Below are 17,432 nucleotides of genomic sequence, written 5' to 3' on the forward strand. Positions count from 1 at the left end.
TTCGATTTTGACATTATTAACTTAGGAGAATCGGGGCCCGTAGTTTGCTCTACAATCATATTGCAACCGTAAATCATTTGCAGACAAAATGATTCATTATAGAATGACAGAAAAGGATAAAAAACGTTTATTTCAAAGAAAAAAATGCGGAATGGCACATACGCTTCAATCGTAATTGAGTCGAGGTTGGATCTCAGTCGAACGTGAACCGTATGTCGCTTAAGTAAAAATTAGGAGAATCGGGCCCCAGGCGAGTCGCCGGCGGCGCTGTAACACGAATTGAAAAGACTCGCCTCGCGAATTCAGTGGCATTGCGTAGGGTAAAAACAATGTTTTGTAATTTTTGTAACTGTGACAGTGCAAGTTACGTGTTTAACGCAATTAAAAAGTGTCTTACTAGTATATACGGTGTAATTAATAACATATAAAATGGCAGGAAACGCTATAGATGAAATAAAAGGTAAGTTTGTTTCGTAATTTGAGGTTACATTTTGAATATCTCATGTATAAGATGAATAAAAGTTTGAGAACCTACGTCAGTGAACTTAACGAGTTCAAGACTAAAGTCTGAACTCAGGTTCCGTTTTCACTTGCACGCCCTGACATATTGATCGTCTAGGGACTGCCTTACATCGAGTCGGCAAATAACATCATTTTTTACTTTGGCAACTCACATCTTTGAGGTCACAGATTCTATTAACAATTTATTATCTATGTATGGTTTTTTATGAAGCGTAAATTGACTTGATGATACCTATTTGACATGGGACTTCTCCATCCAAGTTTTGCAAAATTATTAATATTTTCTATTTACTCTTTGTTTTACATTTATTACGAGTGTATTTTTAACAAATAATACAACAGCAGTGTTCATTTATGTGCTAGTGATCAAATAACACGTTGATAATTTTGTGATTATGTTCAAGCTTGTTTTCTAATTTGGTAGTTCTTTTCATCTGAGTTGCAAATTATAATAGGGCTCAAGCAAAAATTTTAAATCGACGTGTGTGTAAACATATAAATTTATCCCATAGTTCAGTACGACAAACTTTTTTAGTGATTGGGAATGCACTAGGTTGTTTGGAAAAATAATGCCATGTACGCTCCAGATAATAGAAGAAAGGATGCTAGAGATGTTATTTACCGCAGCAACTCAAGTCTTGACTTGATATACGCTGAGCATCCGTCTGGGAATGGCTTGCGACGAGAGTACGGAAGTCATGGTTCAATTGACGTAATTGGAGGCGCAAACGAGCGGTTACCCGCTATGGTACACAGCTACAGCGGCGTGTCGGCACCGGACAAGACACCAGGACTGAGCCGCGCCGTCGAAAGGATCACTGATGGCATCACAGCTGACCATGCAGATGGCCCACCATCCAGATCAAGTGCCAGTCCTAAGCCTCGATTGAAACTAAATAAGCTTTGGGGTGGAACAGCACCTGTGTTAAGCCGTCCACCCCTAGAAGACGGAAGTCTCTCATCTGTAGCAGAGAGTAACAAAAGAAAACAGTTTGCCCACTATGATTGTCAGTCACTGTTGGCTAACTTAAGTTATGCAGCAGAAATTCGTGGGGCACTGCTGAGCAGGCGGCGCAACACCACAACAGGAGCGTCTGCAGCATCATTACTGGCAACTCGTGGACTGCCTCCAGGAGAGGATGCAGTGCCAGACACGGGAGATGGAAGGTCTAATGAATTGTTAGAAAGTTGTCCATTCTTCAGAAATGAACTGGGAGGTAAGTCACATTCTAAATAATAATAGAATTCAAGGAATATGTACTTAGAAGTACTGTAGGAAGCATGTAAAACCATCATGTGTATCTAATTATCTTTTTGTATTGCTTTTTATTTACTACAAATAACCATTGTGTTATCTGTGATTCAGGTGACACAAATTATGCTCTCACACTTGACATTGTTATTGAAGGAATGTAATATTTATGAGTAATCATTGTTGATAGTTGCTTGGATATGAAAGATTCCTATTTCTTTTCTTAATTATATAGGAAGTGAGGTGGTATATATTTATTTCTTTTTTAATTCTATTCAAGTAGGTACAGTAAGGCAATTGTCTTTAGCAATGTAACCTGTTTTTCTCGGTTGGAATTCTCGGATTGTCAATACATTCTACTGTTATCTTTCATTCATGAGAACACTACAAGTGTATGTAATTATTCAGAATATCCTTTACTGTTTCATTCTTCCATAATATAAATAATGCAGTAAAGAAAATAACATGCATAAATATGCAAAATATTTGCATGAATTTACAAGTAATTAAACAGGAATATTTTTTCTTTTATATATTATATTTTATGCTGTTATCATACAAATTATTTTCACCAACTATCTAAAATGAAATTTTAAATAATAATTACAAAATGGAATCAAAAAACTCCTCTTCCCTAGCCACCAGGAACGTAGCCAAGAGGCTGGCATTGCCACGTTGGATGGCAATGCCTCTCACTTAAAGTGTCAGCAATACAATTTTATATATTATAACAAATTGCAATTTTATAACTTCATTCAACAAAATGCTCTGGATTACATTAGTATAACTGTCTCCTTTTGTTGTTACCTTACTTCTAATAGCTTACTACATAGCAGACATTGTGTGCTTCCATTCAATATAACTTATTCATTAATGCAATAATTACTGCACAGACAGTTAGTCATGCGTTAACGAAGTACACTTGCAGACAATAAAGAATATACATGTAGACATTTATTTACATTATCGCTTTGAATTGAAATTGTGGTGAAATGCGGTTGATATTTACATTCTTGCAAGAAATTTTCAATTAAAATAGAAAGTCTATTTTAGTTTTCGTTTTTTCAACTTATAATTAATAATACCTACATTTCAATAATATTTCAATCGCATTTTTTTTTTTTTGCCCAATCCATATACATGAGTATGCCCATATGAGTCATACTAAGTAAGAATTTTAATTTCTCAAGTTTGCTAGTTCATATTGTCATTGATAATTTTTTATGCCTTTTTAAATTAATTTAACTTTCTCTTTGTGAAATTAGTAGAATGCTCAATAAAAGTCTTGCACTTTCCTTTATTGCATTTCAGTTGGTATCTGATATTGTATGGAACTGTACTCAACTCAGTATAATGAACATCAACTTTTTATAGAAAATTGTTGCACTTTCGTTTATTATGGATTCTCACATGTCCACAGAATCTGTCATTTACACAAGTGAAAATTAATAGTTGGATATTATAAACTGTATAATGTAACGTGTAATGAAATTGGTTTTTACAATATTAGAAATGTAGACATGATTTGAAGCTGATTTGCCAATCAGAACACACAGCAAATTATCAATTTTGGTAGTTAACTGTTAGCCTTATTCCATGTTTTGGAGGGCACAATAAACTGGTAAGTCCCGGCTGTCATTGAACATCTTTGGCAGTCGTTATGGGTAGTCTGAAGCCAGCCAGTTTTACATTGGGGTATTGGGATTTGAATCAACACAAACAGAGTACGAAACTGTATAACAGAACTTTTTTATTAGCCATATAATCATTTTGACGTCATTGCAGGTGAAGAAGAACGCTGTGTGTCTTTATGTTGGAAGACTGCCCGCGGTGCTCTACTTGGCCAGTCCGGAGGCTGGCACCGTCCACGCGCTGCTTATGGGATTTCTATGCTGGAGTTTCCTCCAGGACACACGCACTGGCGTCATGGCTGTCCATTTGCCAGATCACTTTCACCATTTCCTATTGAGAGCCAAGACCTGGGTGCCTTATACTATAGGAACTATTTCTACAATCAGCGTAAGTAATTTTCTTACTTCTTGGAGTTTAAGTTTCAGGTAACCTTTTCATCCCTAGGATCGTTAATAATACGTATAGACACACAACAATTTAGTTATTTATGTTCATGAACTAAAAGCTTTTTCTAAATAACTTAATGTCATGTAGATACATTTATTTACATTTCTTCCAACAGCTCATCAGAATTGGTTTGGAATGGACGAGAACCTCGGACCCGTTGCCATATCGATAAAGAAAGAGCGGGTTGAGCTACGTCGCGGCGGCGGGGATGTATCCGCACCCGCGTCGCAGCTCGCCTGGCAGTACCGCCTCATCGTGCGCACTTCCGAACTCCTCACGCTACGAGGCTCCGTGCTAGAAGACGCGCTGCCCACAGCCAAGCCAAGCAACAACAGTGCCACCTACAACACTAAGGATGTGTTGGAGTACGTCGCGCCAGAGTTACAAGTGGGCTGCTTAAGGTATGAACACGATTCCATTGGTCAACAAATGATTAAAGACATTACTATCGTAATCTCATACATTACTATTCCTAATCAAAATTTCGCATTACAGCAACATGATTATATTATGACTTCTTAATACTATATTTATATGTAGAATGCTACTTAACAATCCCAAATTTTCAGGCTTGGTATCAGTAATGGAGGGGCTGAAGAACAACTCTTAAGATTAGACGAACAATGTGTAACCAGACACTACAAAGTTGGGGTTATGTACTGCAAGAGTGGTCAGTCGACAGAAGAAGAAATGTATAACAACCAAGAAGCTGGACCAGCTTTTGTAGAATTTCTGAAGATGTTAGGCCAAACAGTTAGATTAAAAGACTTTGATAAATATAAGGCTGGGCTAGATAACAGGACTGACTCCACTGGACTATATTCAGTGTTTACCACGTACCAGGGCTGTGACATTATGTTTCATGTGTCAACTATGTTGCCGTACACGCCGAATAACCGACAACAGTTATTGAGGAAACGTCACATCGGCAACGATATAGTAACCATTGTCTTCCAAGAACCTGGTGCTGCCCCGTTCACACCGCGGAATATACGTTCGCAGTTCCAACATGTTTTTGTTGTAGTTAGAGCTATAGATCCATGTACAGAGAATACGCATTATAGTATAGCTGTGAGTCGTGCTAAAGAAGTGCCTTTATTCGGACCTCCGATCAAAGATGGTGCGATATACCCTAAGGGCGAAGCGTTCACTGACTTATTACTAAGTAAAGTAAGTTATCAATTTACAAATATAAATAAATTGATATTAAAACTTTCCAATAATTAATATTTTTTTAATATTTTATGTAGGTTATAAACGGCGAGAATGCTGCAATTCAATCACCAAAGTTTAGTACAATGGCGACGCGCACGCGACAAGAGTACCTGAAAGATTTAGCCAAGAATTATGTGACAGCTACCACTGTTGAAACTGGACAGAAGTTCTGTAAGTACTAGAACAGTAACTATAGCAATAAATACAGAAATTTATGTTATACTTATCTTGATTTATTTTGTGCTCCAGCAATATTCTCATCGCTACTTATGAAAAGCGGCAGCAATTCTGCGAACAGCACTTTGATTACGCGAGTGGACAACTGCACCAACGACGTGTTAGTCGGAGGAGCTCTATGTTTTCATGTGAGTTGTTTTTCTACATATTTCCGTATCTATTAATCGGTTAAATAAATTAAATACCAATCAATTTTTATTTACTAAGTTGTTTTATTAGGTCTTTGTTTCTGGCTGCGGAATTGTTCAAAATAAGCATGATGGATTTTTTGTCAGTAAAAGTCTAAACACTAACAATCTCTCACCGCTGCTAACCTATAGCGGAGGGTCATTTGATAATTTCTGCCATAAATAAAAAAAAGTTTTTTTTCTCGTCTCCTAATGATGGCTAAACGTGGCATATTTCAGGTTCAAGTACAAGATGAAGGTGCGGGCGGTTCCCTGCTCGACTGCATAATGGGCGTGTCAGCTGACACCGTGGTGTTCGTCGAGGACAGCACGCGACAAATTGTACTCGTCCTACCCACTAACTCGTTACTAGGTGAGCGTCTCAACATCACAGTTATTTAACTTGTTATAATGACACATTAATAAAGTAAAAGAAGAAAAGTAGACCACTGCAGTACCTATGTGCTGCTAATTTCTAAAAAAATCGTCAGACAGACAGATCCGGTATATGAGAGAATTATAAAGGTCAAGGCACACATGAATGGCACGGCAGCCCGCTCTATACTTAGCCCGCAGACCACGCGCGATTACTGCTAAAGGGCGCAAACGCCAAGTGTGGAGCTTAACGACGCCTTGACTAACCGTCGCGCCTCAAGAGTGTTTAAAGCAGGTGCACCGCGGGCCGCCGTCTATTTACACCCGCGCGCCGACGACCAGCGCGCGGTTTTATATGAAAAGCACGCAAGGGTACCTCGCAGATAGCGCGTCAGCTGTAAGCTAATTTTAAACGGAGTTGTGCTGTGACTTTAACACAACTCTGTCTTTAAGAGATGCAGACACTGGCAAGAAAGTAGTGAATGTTTGCTTCTACTGCCATATGTAACAAAACTTTCTAAATAAAGAACGGTTATTTGTACAGGATGGGTGGTGAGCGGCGGCTGGACACGAGTGTACTACCACCGCGGCGAGAGCGTCCGGCTACGTGGCGGCTCCGACGTGCTGCTGCGACGCCTCGCCAGCGTGGCGCCGCCGCACGCGCACGCGCTGCACGAGCTCACGCTCGAGCGCGGCGCCAACCCGCAGCTCGGTAACTACTGACTATACTATACGCAACACTCGCGCCGTGCTGCTGCGGCGCCTGCCAGCGTGGCGCCGCCGCACGCGCACGCGCTGCACGAGCTCACGCTCGAGCGCGGCGCCAACCCGCAGCTCGGTAACTACTGACTATACTATACGCAACACTCGCGCCGTGCTGCTGCGGCGCCTGCCAGCGTGGCGCCGCCGCATCGCGCATCGCGCTGCACGAGCTCACGCTCGAGCGCGGCGCCAACCCGCAGCTCGGTAACTACTGACTATACTATACGCAACACTCGCGCCGTGCTGCTGCGGCGCCTGCCAGCGGCGCCGCCGCCGCGCGCACGCGCTGCACGAGCTCACGCTCGAGCGCGGCGCCAACCCGCAGCTCGGTAACTACTGACTATACTATACGCAACACTCGCGCCGTGCTGCTGCGGCGCCTGCCAGCGTGGCGCCGCCGCACGCGCACGCGCTGCACGAGCTCACGCTCGAGCGCGGCGCCAACCCGCAGCTCGGTAACTACTGACTATACTATACGCAACACTCGCGCCGTGCTTCACGCACAACCATATCCTTCAAAATTCCTGTGCCTCCCTATAAAACTTAAACTTAAACTGTTGGTATCTACTTAAAAATGTGTTCAACTAATAAGGTCGTTTCTCCAGGGTTCCACGTGCAGCCGGACGGGCTGGTGACGCTGGTGGAGAGCTCGGGCTGCGCGGCGCGGGCGGGCATCAAGCGCGGCGCGCGGCTGCTGGAGGTGTGCCGCGCCGCCGTCGTCGCGTTACACCACGACCAGCTCGTCGATCTGCTCAAGACCTCCGATCCGGTTACGGTATGTGCAGATCTATTGACACTAGAAAATGTATCTTGACGAATCAGTAAGATTACGAATATATTAAATACTTTATTCCGGTTGTTTCGTAACTGCAATAAATTAATATGATCTGTTTCAAAAAATTCCTACAAAAAAAAATCCGATTCATAACTAACAAAAACTGTCAACCTCTATTTTCGCAAAGTGAAACCAAGCTATTTTTTGCTTGAGTGTTCTTTTTCACGGTTTTAAATCTATGTACGTTCCAACCCTTTGTCTTCCATTCGTCAGTAGAATATCCAAAATACGTTGTAATAAAAGCAGTCCTTGTCCAGGTGACGGTAACATTCGCGTCGAGCTCCAAGTGCCAGTGCGAGGCGGGGCTGGAGGAGTGGGCTCCGCTCGCCCGCGCGGACGCGCAGCAGCCGGGCCGTCCGCGCCGCGCCTACGAGCGCGGACACTCGCCGCCGCGGTCCGATAGCTCAGGATATGGCACAGGTAATATGTCGTTGAAGAAGGTGGTTTAGTTGCGATAAGCCCCTTTAAATCGATCTAACCTCAAGGTGTGAGCAATAAGCACACAAAATGTGATGTCTCAAGAAAAAATATTGTGAAACTGATTTTTAACTTTAACCACCTTCCCTAAAAGGGCGGAGGTTCCCAAATGTGTATTTTTTTAAGAATCAGAGTTTTATTTTTATTTGTAAACATAAATACTTACAAGAATTCTGAAAACGTTTCTATTCAACATGCTTATTGCAAATATGTACAGTAATTAAAAATAAAGGACAATGGGCATATTGGTATACCCCACCAATAGCAATGTCATATATATCATTGGATAGGCCTTTTTATGTAGAACAATATTTACTATGACAGCTTTGCTGAAATGTTTGTCCGTTCTGAGATATAGATCAAAAACTGTGCAAAAGTTAGAACTAAGTAATCTATTGATAACTCAAGCTTTTAAAGGAAAATCTAAGAACTACTAAGTGTAAGTCTTATATGAAAGAAAATCAGATTACAGTATTGATTAGCATCAGTTTTAAGATTGTTTGTTATCTATATCTCAGAACGGACAAACAATAGAACAAAGCTGTCATAGTAAATGTTGTTCCAGTTAAAAAGACCTATCCAATGATATGTACGACTTTCCTATTGGTGCGGTTTCTCACTACGCCCAACATCCATTTGGTACAATAAAAGGTTGAAATGCTACATAATAGTAACAATTATGGATCCTAACGGGCACAGTAGTACTTACAAGACTTAAAGTTATTAGTACTTAGATTTTCCTTTAAAAACTTGAGGTATCAATAGATTACTTAGTTCTAACTTTTGCACAGTTTTTGATCTATATCTCAGAACGGACAAACATTTCAGCAAAGCTGTCATAGTAAATATTGTTCTACATAAAAAGGCCTATCCAATGATATATATGACATTCCTATTGGTGGGGTATACCAGGTCCCATATATTTGTGCCCATTGTCCTTTAGAAATAGTGTCGTTTTATCGAGTCTAAAATATTAGTTATGTCAGGTGGTTCATGTCGGTCGGGTCGTCGGTCGCCGCAGACGTCTCCTGCGCCGGAGGCAGCATTACGCCGCCGCTCGCACGATGACGCCGCGTCGCCGCGACACGCGAGGCACAAGCGTGCCTCTGCTAATACATCTTCGCTTACTGTAAGTCAACCATTAACATTATATTCTTACGATAGACAAGAACATCCATACAAATAATTTATCCGCATAACTTAGGGTGCTCACATAAAGAAACAGGTTTCCGGTACAGGGTAGGTACCGATCAGCGCAGGTATAATATTTCAATAATATAATCCTATTCACTCACTTATAAAGAAACAGGTTGTAACTTATCGGTGCCGACTACCTGGACCGTACCATACGGGTTTAATTTTGATTGTCTTTAAGGACAGATTCACCTGTTTCTTTATACGAGTCAACACTGTACCGATCGGTACTGATCTGTACAGATTTGTCTGTACCGGAAACCTGTTTCTTTATGTAAGCACCCTTACGTAAGTTATCTGTTGACATATTGTGACAAGTAGTCACTCATCGCAGAAGTGACAACTCTTTCGCTCGTTTTTTACCCACATTGTTTAATACTCTGGACCAAAATGATGCAAGACTTGCAGCCGCATTCGCATCACTGCCAGTCAGAAAAACAGGCAATCTGAGGTTTTACATGTCAATTAAAAAACCGAGTTTTACATTTTACCTACATATCTGCACTGCATGATTTTTGTCTGTGCTTGTAAAATGCTAAGTATAAAATAATCATGTTATCCAGGAGGACCTCATCCGCATGATGGACGCGGAACTTGGCGAAGGGAGGTCTTCAGCGAGTGGGACGGGGAGCGGAGGCCCGGCGGGCGGGGCGGGGGGCGCGGCGCCGCTGCCGCTGCCCGACGCCGCCGCACTGGACTGGGCGGCGCTAGTGCATACTGCTACCCGAGCTATGCTGCAGGTATACTATCTGATTTAAAAAATTGGTTGCCTGTAAAGTCGGTATACGGGCGAAAGTTTAACGTGACAACGACTTTGAATGGTAAAATAATTTTAATGTGAATATTCATTCGTATGGGATGAAATAATAGTAACAATTTAAAACATTTATTTACCGGTGTGTATGCCTATCTCTCTCACTCTCTCTCTCTCTCTCGCTCTGTCACTCTCGCTCTTAGGCGGGCTAACTGTGCTCGAGTGGAAGGGACGCGTGCCTTTCACTTTTTATGTCTGTCTCTCTCGCTCTTAGGCGGGCTAACCATGCCCGAGTGGAAGGGACGCGTGCCTCTCACTCGCTCTCATTGTGAGCGCATAACGTGAGCGGAGCGTAACTCAGTTTCTTGAAGTGTCACCCGGCAAACCAATTTATAAGACGTTGTCACGTCAATTGAATAGATTAAATAGATAATATATTTATCTATTTAAAAAAAAAACGCATGAAAATCAGTTCCGTGGTTTTGAGGATTTAAGCTTAGGGACAGAAAAAGCGTTTTTGTTTAATACTATGTACTTATTGCATTTCTATAAAAAGTTCTATCAAGATTTACCTTCAAGCCATGTATTCACTGAGAAACAATTGTTTATAAACACTGTTTCAAAAACAAAATCTACGTGTTTACTAGAAATGGACTTATGCAAATAAATGTAGGCACCACACAACAACACTACTTCCTCGGGCGCCATATTGTAAACATCTGACGGTGTGGACGGCAGTTTCCGAAACATTGTTGCTGTAAACATCTACGTGATGTTTCAGAAACTGTGTTTCTGAAACATTGTTTCCCAGTGAATACGTGGCTTCATTTATCTGCTTAGCTCATAAACTTTATATCATTTAAAAAAAACATACACTACTACTACTACTAGATGTTTACATGACCGACTTTTGGAAATCACTTAAAAGCGATGCTCTTTTATGACTATAAACATGAAGTACCTACTGTTTTTTTTTTTATTAGCGTAGGTGTAGACTATTCACGTGATAAAATAAATAATCAAGACATTAATCGGTTTCCTGTAGGTATATACTACTTTATTTGTTATTTTATTTGTATCTAAAAGTTTTACATAGTCTCAAGATAAGATATTACAACAATAGATAATACAAAGAAGCTATTTAATTTGCGCATATTTTACCTGATGACAAAGCAAATTCAACTCAAAATTGTTTATTTTTAACAATGACACTTTAAGACCATTTACTGTTACAGCCTTTTTTTATCGTCCCACTGCTGGGTACAGGCCTCCTCACATACGGAGAAGGATTACTGCATAATAAGACCTAAACTAACTTAACTTTGTAACTTAGAATTAAAATGATATCTGTTTTGGTTTAGATATGTGAAGAGCACCAGTATCCTTCGATGGACAACACCGATCCCTCATTAGAAACTTTAGCGAACGAAACCACCAACGATTCCTGGAATGACGTATCTGTCGTAAGTTGTATTTTATATACATATAACTAATATTAGTTTGGATTGTTAAGAAATCAAACGATTTTTACGCAGTGAACGTTGATATGCAATTTAGATAAAAAAAAACAATATCATTGTCTTATTGACCGAAAGACTATTCTTAGCTCAATTAATAAATCAATCTTTCTTATCAATACTAATGTCATTTTTTAAAATTTATTTTTTTGCATGTAATGTTATTTCTGGGCAAGCGGAAAATAACCATTGAATAAAATATTTCGTAAACGTACGTTCGTATCCACAATAGCGTGATTACGATTATGGTAGTGCCTACTTGTTACGTACGTAATGTCTTTTTTATGTAATCTACCTTATGTAATACCCCTATTTTCTTCCTCATGTACTCCCCGTATATTGTACTCCTTTTCTACCTCTATTTACTTCTTTCTATACTCTCCCTTATGTTCTCTCCGTATATGCTCCCTTATGTACTCCACCACAACAGTATTCGAAATGACCAAACCTGAAAATCAATCATCACCAACTTCTTCTACGTGTCAGGTATCGGAAACAGTCCCCGCTACGTTAACAACCAGCGTTTCTACGACATCACCGACCGGGACCAACGTGGCCAACAGCACAGCGAGTTCGGCGAGCGCGGCCAACTGCGCGTGCGGGCTCGCGTCACGCGTCGCCGCGCTGGAGACCGACGCCGCCGCCTCGCAGCGACACAGGCATCAGCTCGAAGAAGAGGTACTGACATAACTATATATTGCAATCCTTTTATGTCAATTTTACAATGTTTGGCATGGAGAACAAAATGACTAGCGGAGAAGTCATTACGGAAAATCTCCTAAGTATCAGAATGCGGGTCTACTGAGGAGACTATTTGCATCATCTTTCCTTACTTACAGCCAGTTTCTTCATCAAAAGTAAAAGCCAAAGTAATGTCTAAAGTAACAACAGTAACCGTCAAATTCATTTTTTCTATTAGTTTTGCTGTCACTTTAGCCTTGAAAAAACGAATTTGACCATTACTTTTACTTTAGACATTACTTTGACTTTTACTTTTGATGAAGAAACTTTCCGTTAGTGATGATTGGTCAATTTTCGCACTAGTGTTGTCAATTAATTTATCGATACTTCAATCGATGTTTAGTATTGAATTTTGGATGGATTGGCGACTTTTGTTTCTGACTAATAATTATTCGGATGCGTAGAGTAGGGAAAAGCGCCAACAGCATTCTAAAAAATTTGCAGTCTATCTCTGGAAAAAATATTATTTATATTGTAAACATATCAATATTATAAAAATAAAAAGACGTGATTTGTACCGTCGTGTTGTCGTTCCAAGAAATTATTTTTAATACGCATTCACCAATGTAGCGATTTAATTATCACCAGACATCAGGATTACCGCATCGTAATCTATGGGCTAAGCGTCATGTGATTACATAGCACGTGTTTATGTTACATTGATCTTTATCGTTTTTAAATAGCCTAATGGATGAATGAATTCGAAGTAGAGGTCCTTACACAAGCTTATTTATTATATGAATGCAATACACATATAATATAGTCCTTGTCATTCAATTGTTGGTTTGACTTAGATATAGCTGAATATATTCTCTCGATTCAGGAATATTTAGTTCATTCAGATTTGCACTTGGACATTATAATGTCACCATTTAAATTAATATTTTTATAGGTACTTCATCAAGTTATTTCATAACAATTTCGACAGTATTAAGATTAATAGGCAGTAGGCAGCTTAACTAATTATCTCGGATTATTCGATAGGTGCGTCGGCTGCGGCGACACAACGCACGTTTGCGCGAGGAGTCGGCGCGGGCGGTGTGGCAGCTGCGGCATTTCACGCAGTGGCTCAAGCGAACCGTCGACAGGCAGTGACCCACCATACATACGAACCCCGAACTTCACGCATCAACAGTCGTTCCCAATATTGTATCTATCTAGCTGTTGTTTTGCTTACTGAAGATAGGAGTTTGATATAACTTTTATTGGAGTTAATGTCAAAATTATATCTCTAGTAAACTAAATAACAGATAGGTATTGGGAATGGCAGTAACTTCAGCTTCTTTCAACTTAGTGTGGATTTCTGTAACATGTCCATCCGTTGTTTTGCAGTTATAGATTGAAATAGGATCTCTAATCGCAAATCATTGTATAGGTAGGTAATAGAAATCTACAATTAGCCATTCGAAACTAACGATTTTGTAAGAGAAGCCATTCGTTCAGATAAAGGATGTACCTGTATGCAAAATCATACTCTTTCAAAAGTGAGTATAATGTGGATGGAGCTAAATAAGTGATCTTAGACCCTCTAGCCTAACATGAACATGTTACAATTTGACACGAGCAATAGTTTAAACAGCTCATAAACCTATTATGTAAGAAACATGTGATGAAAGTATTAAAATGATTATATTTAATTGGATTTAAAGCAAAATTCTGATATCTGAGATTTGTAGAAGTATTCGAAAAAACTATTAAAATAACTCATAGATTCTGCAAATGAAAAGAAACCTGCAACTGATTTTAACTCTTATTTACTAGACTCTAGACAATGTTGTTTGTTGAACATTTTGAATATAAAAAAAATATATTCTTTTGTTCCTATCTTCAATTGTATCAAAAGTTTATAAGATCTTGTACTGCGTCAATTATACACACCGCGATAACAGTAAATATTTTGAAATGGACTTTCCAGTTACGATAATTACAATTCTGTACTATAACTATATAATTTGTCAATTGCAGGTTTATCTTATCATCAGACTCATAAATTGTACTGGATTTAAAGTGTTATCATAACCTTATCAAGTATCCAAATCTATTTAAACCGAATCAATAAATTATTATGACCTATATGAAAATCACATCTTTAGCTTTGGATTTATGGTAGTGTTGTAGACTTACGATTGTTAAAGAAATTGAAAAAAAAAAAAACAAAGTTCAATTATAAAATAATTCTTATGAAATATGCCTATAATAACTAAATAGTATAACAATGACAATGTTATAACATGCGCTGTCTTATGAATTTCGTGCCTTTTCTGTGCTTCTTGTGAAGCGTTTGTTTTGGCGTAATTTTTACGTATATGTTGGTACTAGTATATATTCGTAGATTAATTTGTTATTACCTATATATTATGCTATTAATGGTTGACGTTATTGTCTCAATAAAATTGACGTATTTAGATACGATTGTTATAAGTCTCGTTTTAGTATAACTATCTGAAAAAATCAGACGGTTATCAAAACGTGTTAAGGGTAATATATATTATTTATTATGTGTTTATCGAATACTATATTGATACTACGTAGGCTTTAATTTATTTATCAATTACAGTTATCTAGATTACTGTTTCGAGATTACGGTTAGTTATTATGAGAACAGAAGTTGTAAGTGAACACCAATTAGGATAAGACTATATGATCAATCAAATAAATAGTGCGCCTAATACGTATAAGTCGAGGCGATGTTTGCCCTTTGGTAATTACGCCAAGGATTAAAGTATAACGAGCCACTATCACATTGGATTATGATTGATCTTGTGACGTAAGTTTATATAATTGTTTAGCAAGTAATCTTAATTGTAAACAGACTTGAAACCTGCCAAATATTAATACAATAAGAGAAAAAATGCGTTAGCACAAATAGTACTCGTTTAAAAAATAATTAAACATAATGCATAGATTGTTTACTCAAGTTGAACATAGTTCATAGTAAATACATGACATGAAATTGTTATAACTCTGTTTGTGGTAACTTATTTAACTTTTTTGCAGCTATATACTCAAGCGTATATGTAATCCCGACGTTAATTAACACACAGACATGCAAATGGGTAAAATCAGATAGTTTTAAATAATGTTTGTCTTCGTTGTACTTTGTTTGTGTAAATATGAGTCTCATTAATTAGATGTAATCACCAACAAAGCTTTATTAGTTTAGATAATCGTAGGCGTTAATTTTATTAAGAACGGGAGAGACTTAATAGAATATTGTGAGCCTTTATTCCCTTATTATTTTGGTAAATTACGTATTGTATCTCTCGATAGAATGGTTTGGCCGCTACTGATGTACAGTGTTAATCACCAGTGGAGTTACCTTCTACCATGTGTATGCTACTAATTCAGAAATAGCATTGCCTTATCCATGTGTGTACTAGAATTATAACAAAGGATACATAAAAGAAATGTTGGTGCACTTGTATTAGTCTTCCGCTTATTATCGATCACAATAATACCTGTTATGGTTACAATCTGAATTTATATTGTGTAACAAACACAAATTGTTGTCATATGTTAACAATCTGCATCGTTTACATGAAAATATCAAGCATATATCTTAACTTAAATATTAAACGCTTGGCGAAATCTTACGTTATGGACAGAGAAGTCGTTACTGATAAACAAAAATCGTTGATTATTAGTCCTGGTTTGAGCATATAATATATCGCTATCAGGTGCGCAGTAGATTTTATTGGATTAAAATTTTCTATTGCGTAGCTAATCGGCTAATTAGCAACTCGCAGTTTTAGGTCGGACATACTGATTTTGGTATTATTCATGAAACACTTACTAATAATATAAAAGTTCGCTTAACATTATTTCTATATGTTACTGCGTTCCATCTTAGGTACTTACTGGATTAATACGCTATACAAAGTTTATAAACTTGTCAAATACTCTTCGTCAATTATTCATATTCCTGGCTGTATTTTAGTCTGTGGTTCAACGTAGTTACATATTTGAGTTTTGATACTACTTTTTTGTACGTACACATAGCCCGTAACGTATTATAATATTAACGTTTTATATAAGACAGACGATAAAGCTATAATTAGTAACTGGTATCAGGGAAAGCAAAGTTTACTGTTGTATCAACTTTCAGATTGCAATTAACTACATGATAATATTTACTGATTGTGCTGCTATGATACCATTTACTAAAGCTATACAATATGTACCTATGTAGGTAAACAGTGTTCGAAGTATGGATTTTATATAAGTTTTTCCCACCACTCATGTTTAAGGTATAACTAAGTTATTATTTCTTTAGGCCTCTCGTAGAGAATTGCACAGATTTTTACAAAATGATGCTGTTGAAGAATTCTACATTATAAAATTACAATATTTCCTAAGTGATTCATAAATATTTTTTGACACTTCGTTAAACAATTAATTTCAATTTTACAAAATCTAAGCAATTCTCTATGTTAAGATGCTAAATAATTATTTTAAATAAGTATGTAACCAAAGCGATTACATTTAACCTCCATTTTTTTGAAATTTGGATTGTTTCCTCGTAACAGCTTAAAGGTTCAATTGTTTAGAGATATAATTTCCCTTAGATAATTTGTACGTATTCTAAAGGACATTCCAATAAAACTTATATACCACGTGACTGTTTCATTTTGCACATAAATTAGGAACCCAAAATTATTGACCTGTTCAAACAACAAACGAGTTATCATCAAATAAGGGGTCAAAACTTTGTGCTTCACAGCATTCTATGAAGAGCATGAAAAGCAAATGACGCGAGATTATAACTTCTTTACGACACTTTGGTGCGATTTAGTCTATGACACAATATGGAATATGGCAAGCAAAAAGTTCGTTGCACATTTTGCACAGAAAAAGTTTTATCTTTGAGATGCAAACATGCATCCACTTAAGCCAATGTCTGTTATGAATATATGCAGTTTAAGTAAAGCCGAAGTAAACAGTTTACTTCGGCTCTAGACTTATCTAGGAAAAGCTACCTAATACACAACACGACGTTAGATACACAAATTTATTCCGAAGTAATTTCTACGCACAACAGAAAAAATATTAAAAACTGCCATCATACCTACAACTACTGCAAGACGAAGACTCCCTTCCGTTTCGACTTGTCTCTATCTATAGTGCCACCTGAGGCCATTCGGTGGGAGTCCAATTCGTCACGTCCTCCTGCTAATTTGGGATCCACAGAGTGGTCGTTTTCGCCCAAAGCTCATCCGACATGCGGCAGATGTGACCAGATCAGTTCCTTTAAGTCCAGCCCAGCAGCAGTATGGCCTACATCTGCTGATCGTAGACATTCACTAAT

The 17,432-nt window shown here is 38.2% G+C and overlaps 1 protein-coding gene across 1 annotated transcript; it reads left to right on the plus strand.

Moving 5' to 3' along the window:
* Positions 1-703: 703 nt before the first annotated feature.
* On the plus strand, positions 704-16,740 carry LOC110376154 (signal-induced proliferation-associated 1-like protein 1). The gene is made up of 15 exons (XM_064037409.1): positions 704-1,739; positions 3,560-3,793; positions 3,969-4,254; positions 4,423-5,023; positions 5,104-5,239; positions 5,318-5,433; positions 5,713-5,845; positions 6,392-6,559; positions 7,215-7,384; positions 7,702-7,864; positions 8,908-9,050; positions 9,679-9,855; positions 11,231-11,332; positions 11,873-12,064; positions 13,112-16,740. The coding sequence occupies exons 1-15, from the start codon at positions 1,097-1,099 to the stop codon at positions 13,220-13,222; spliced, it is 3,375 nt and encodes a 1,124-aa protein (XP_063893479.1). The 5' UTR covers positions 704-1,096; the 3' UTR covers positions 13,223-16,740.
* Positions 16,741-17,432: the final 692 nt, after the last annotated feature.

Source organism: Helicoverpa armigera, chromosome 13, assembly GCF_030705265.1.
Source record: "Helicoverpa armigera isolate CAAS_96S chromosome 13, ASM3070526v1, whole genome shotgun sequence".
Lineage (NCBI taxonomy): Eukaryota > Metazoa > Arthropoda > Insecta > Lepidoptera > Noctuidae > Helicoverpa > Helicoverpa armigera.

Coding starts and splice junctions, on each gene's coding strand:
- LOC110376154 (XM_064037409.1), top strand. CDS start 1,097: ATGTACGCTCCAGATAATAGAAGAAAGGATGCTAGAGATGTTATTTAC. Junction 3,794..3,968: donor GAACTATTTCTACAATCAGC/GTAAGTAATTTT, acceptor TTCTTCCAACAG/CTCATCAGAATTGGTTTGGA. Junction 4,255..4,422: donor TTACAAGTGGGCTGCTTAAG/GTATGAACACGA, acceptor CCAAATTTTCAG/GCTTGGTATCAGTAATGGAG.